The 5,224-nt window shown below is 35.2% G+C and overlaps 1 protein-coding gene across 1 annotated transcript in view; it reads right to left on the minus strand.

The window, feature by feature from the left end:
- LOC108674100 (cadherin-99C) overlaps positions 1–2,156 on the minus strand; it is a gene marked incomplete at its 3' end in the record, with an annotated part of 18,953 nt that extends 16,797 nt beyond the window's left edge. The window contains 1 exon segment of the mRNA XM_018162004.2: positions 1,992–2,156. Within this exon segment, the coding sequence (XP_018017493.2) occupies positions 1,992–2,006 (15 nt within the window).
- Positions 2,157–5,224: the final 3,068 nt, after the last annotated feature.

A 5,224-nucleotide genomic window follows, 5' to 3' on the forward strand; every position in this document is an offset into this window, starting at 1 on the left:
GGGGACACAATGATAGGGGACACAATGATAGGGGACACAATGATAGGGGACACAATGATAGGGGACACAATGATAGGGGACACAATGATAGGTGACACAATGATAGGGGACACAATGATAGGGGACACAATGATAGGTGACACAATGATAGGGGACACTTTAGCATGTGTCCCAGCAGTCCCAGGCCGCGCTGGCGATAAAATATGTATAATATAATGACGATAACGATAATAATAATGATACTATCACTTATACCAATATTCTGGTAATAACAACAATAATAAAAATAAAAAGGAGGAGGGAGGACTCGTGATGAAATATGAATTATTGGTGATGAAATGAAATCAACATCATGAGTATATTTAGAATAATCATTATTATCGTCATCATTTCATACAACAATCACCATCTTATCTTCTTATCAAATACCAATCATCATCATATCATCATATCATACAACAATCATCATAATATCATCATAGCATATAACAATCATCATAATATCATCATAACATACAACAATCATCATAATATCATCATATCATACAACAATCATCATAATATCATCATAACATATAACAATCATCATCATATCATCAGAACATATAACAATCATCATAATATCATCATAACATAACAATCATCATAATATCATCATAACATAACAATCATCATAATATCATCATAACATAACAATCATCAAAATATCATCATAACATATAACAANAAAAAAAACAAATTCAGCCTTGACGGTAGAAATATCATTGCCGAAAAAACAGCTGTTACTTCCATGAATTTTTATTAAATGTATATATATCAAATGCATAAATAAAACTTTTTTCAAAAAATTTTACGGCTGATAGAATCAGACGTTCAAAGAATTATTCTCAAATTAAGTCAGAAGTATATACCACCAAAGGAAATGTTCTGTTTGAATAATCTGATATAAACAAATCGATCACCGACATTTGTTTTTTTAAGTCGGATGCTCGATTAACAAAACACTACACATGCCAAAGCAGCTCTCAGGCCGCTAGACCGAGATCTTGTCACACACACACCGTCTATTATTTCACTTGAACTTGAAGCGCTGGAAAATATTTCCTGTTTTATTTCAATTCTCGGAGGTGCTAAAGTTTCTAATTCAGTTAGTGAAGTGCCTCATCGCCTCTTATTTCACTCCCTCACCGGGTGCTTGAAACACTGCAGAATTCACAAGTTTTACTTCATTTATTTGAGTCATCAAAGTTTATAATTTCATTACTCAAACGCTTTCAATTCCCGATTGCATCTCATTAGTAAGCTGGTACATTTTCTCACCGGAGATTTACTGATAGCATCTGATGTATTCTTCGAAGTCAATTATATTATTTTCGCAAGATATTATATTATATTATATTATATTATATTATATTATATTATATTATATTATATTATATTATATTATATTATATTATAATATATTATATTACATTATTTTATATTATATTATATTATCATCACACGTACTTGTCACACGTACTCACCACACACATTCACTAAAGGCAACGGCAGACTCAGACTGGAATTTACCAGGTTGGAATTTAGTAGCAAAGTAATAACTTTGTAATTGTCTGAGTTAGTTAAGAATAATTCCAGCTTGATGTGTGAAGTCGGGAGTTGATGCGTTTTATATTGTAATTATATTATAGTGCCTCAAGTTCACTATAAAGAATTGATCAATTTCCGCCCACACCGCAGGAAAATCCTCTTCAAATCAAATGATTCATCACTGAGATCATCGAATCTAACTGATTTGGTTGAATTTCTAGAAATTATTTCTAGAAATTTCGGCTTTCTAGAAATTATTTATTTTCTACTGAACGACTCTCCATACTTCAAATTGAACGTCAACAGCATCAGCATACGCTGGCCACCTTCATCTCTCCATTCATTCCCATTCCAAAAAGACAGGAGAGAAAAAAAAGTAAATTCCGAAATCAAGTACTTACCAGCCAAAAAAACATTGTTAAATGATAAAGCAACCTATCACTGTTCTCTTATACTTCGGTTGCACAACCACTGAACTCTCCACAGGACGAAGCATGCCAAGAATGCTAAGAACTGGAGCTAGTATCACTTAACACCGAACGACATACATCCACTCATCACGATGGCCGCGGCCTCACTGGTGGTGCTGCACCTTCTTGCCGCCACCTGCCGAACCGTCACCTGAAACTTTTGTCATGTGCAAGAAATTGGCCAGCACGACCTAGTAGCGGCAGGTGAAACATAACAGGAGTAAAACGCTTCCGCTGACCTTTGCATTTTTTGTATTGATATTACTCATGAACAGTGATGCAAATAAATATGTAGGTAAGTTAAAACGTCATTAACATTTTGATATATGTTCCCATAATAACTCAAAAGTCATGATTTGATACATGTATGTTTGTTTGTTGTTAACCTAACACGTCTGAAATGTAGGGGAGGGGTTATTACCGGTGGGTTATTAGGGCGCGTATCCAGGATAATTCCTGGACCTGAAAATGTATTCATAAAGATAAATAATAAGATTTTGCGAACCGGAAAGAAAGGATTGAATCAAAATATAAAATGTTATTTCAATTCCGTCTTATCTTCCGTCCGTAAGGCCAGTCTAGTCAAGAAAAGTGCAAGAATCGGACATCGGACGTCTCGGACAAAAACGCGGCCTCTCTCACGGCCGGTCTCGCGGCCGTGATTCCAAATTCAGTGAGCGTGGAATATCTCGCAAAATACTGAACGTAGCTTGATGAAACTTGGTACACATAATCATTAGAGCCTAACGGTGATGTTTAGCTCGTGACAATTTTTCAAAAATCGCCTTAAGCTAAACATCACCGTTAGGCTCTAATGATTATGTGTATCAAGTTTCATCAAGCTACGTTCAGTATTTTGCGAGATATTCCACGCTCACTGAATTTGGAATCACGGCCGCGAGACCGGCCGTGAGAGAGGCCGCGTTTTTGTCCGAGACGTAAGAATTCGGCGACAGGCCTATCCAGGCCTATTTATTAAATGCCGAAGATACTATACTACTATACTATACTAATTGGTAGATTTATTTTTTAATATGCTTAGTATCATATACCATATTGTAAAACGAAAGAAAAAATGGAAATAAAATCATTTTTTGAAGAGGTCTTCATTTAACTGGAATATATAAGTTATACTTATACGATTAGTGGGATAAGTAAATACATGAGTTACGGGGTTGAGAACCAGTAATTCCAGGATTTACTCAATTTTTACTGAGCTCGGGGAACGCCGGGGCAATCAACTCGTAATGAATTTTGGCAAAATAATCCAATGATGACTCACTTTTTATCTTCTTATTCCAGAGAATGTTGAAATTTTAAAAAGTGAAACTTGCTTCAGCTTGTTCATGTTTCAAGTTTTTTGTTTCAAATATTTTTTCCGTAACTGCAGACCACAATCACATTACATCGACTTGTCCTGAAAAAGTTACGGTTACTGTGATACTGTCTGCCGTGTCTGGGGGAGAGAGTCAGTTGCGTTGGAAGCGAAAGCACGTGTTTGAATTGCGTTCCGTCAAATAACCGGTTAATTTTGCAACTTAAGTTCGTACACCACTTGAAGTTAAAATTATAAAATCATTGTGTAATTCACCATAAATTCATTTTATTTTCGTTAGAAAAACCCAACTGGCTTTCTCCCACAAAGGTTTGCCAGTCCTTTTTTTTTTCTTTTTTTCCTCCTTTCCTTTCTTCTACTTTTGTTATTATTTATTTATTTGTTATTTCTTTTTCCTCTCTTTTCATTGTTGTTATACTTAATTGCATTTAAAAGAACTGCATCTAGAGGCCTAGACGCTTCCTGCTATCAGTGCTATGGCAGATGAAGCAAGGCTGGCCTCTTCATCCATTAACTTGAGCAGTTCCTGTGATGCTGGACTCGGACATCAGTCTGCAATCTGCATGCCTCAGGGATTCTTTTACAAATATTCCTTCTGACATTGATCTTGCCAGCAATGATAAAATGACAGTTGCTGAGTTGCAGGCTGCAAAAAGCGAGCACGAGAAGGTGATATCATAGGCATGGTGTCATTCTATAGTAATTATATAAGAACATGAGCTTTAGGCTAATTGCACCGCAACGAAAATGTCGGACCGCCGCAACACGTGTCACACCTCACCTCACGACGATGTGTTCATGACTGTCGGAATCCAAATGTAAACATAGCCAGCTGATTAGCAGAGCGAGCGCTGATTGGTCACCACTCAGCAGCCAACTGCCTTCTGTATTTGAACTGTCAGGTTCCCTGAGACCAGGGACGAATGTCATTTTTTCGCAATAAATTAAAGAAAATGCATACATATGTATTCATACATAGCTTAAAAAATCGAGAAAAAAATAACAAAAATGATGATAACAAATTTACCCTACTTTACGCCTGAAATAAGTCAAAATTCTCAAAAAATCATAATAAGGAAATACATGGTAATATCTTTTACTAAATAGTGCATAGTAATACTGATGAAGACATTGGTACAATGCTAAATATATGCGTGCCTACTTGCTAATACCAAGTAGTAGCAACTAGTGCATCGGCAGTCATTTTTATTGGTATATTTGAATACATTTGTACGCGTTAAAAAGCAATAGTACGTTCAAATTTTAAATTAAATTTGATTCAAAGACCAACCAATATTCGGAAGTCGGAACGCAAGCTTAAGTCAGTTAGTCCTTAAAAAAACACAGAAAACTGGATACACTTTAAATTCCTAAAACTTTCGTCTATTATATTATTTATCCAAAAAATGTCATGAAATTAAGCTAAAATAATATAAACGATCATTTTTAGTAATTTTCGTGCAAAATAATGACGCACATGAAAAGAAGTTTAGGTAGGTTATGTATAGACTATTCGAGCTGAAGTCGAAGCCAGTAAATGTATTCGATTCCAAGTAAACCTAGATCATCAAAAAAAATTACGGAAAATTATTCCTAAAGTTGTATTATTAAAATGCTCTTTTGAGGGATTAATTGCTCAATTAAAAAGATGTACATTTTTTCATATAAATAAGTAAGTTATATTCGAATTTAATATCATTAAATTTCGCTCAACACAACAAGCTCAAGCCGTGACAGAGAGTTTGAATAAGATAAGGAGTTCTCGGCTTCCCGCTTTCCTGTCGACATCCATCATACGTTAAACAGCCTTAGAGCCTAGAGGCAGTGT

Source organism: Hyalella azteca, unplaced genomic scaffold, assembly GCF_000764305.2.
Source record: "Hyalella azteca isolate HAZT.00-mixed unplaced genomic scaffold, Hazt_2.0.2 contig14921, whole genome shotgun sequence".
In the NCBI taxonomy this organism is placed as follows: Eukaryota; Metazoa; Arthropoda; class Malacostraca; order Amphipoda; family Hyalellidae; genus Hyalella; species Hyalella azteca.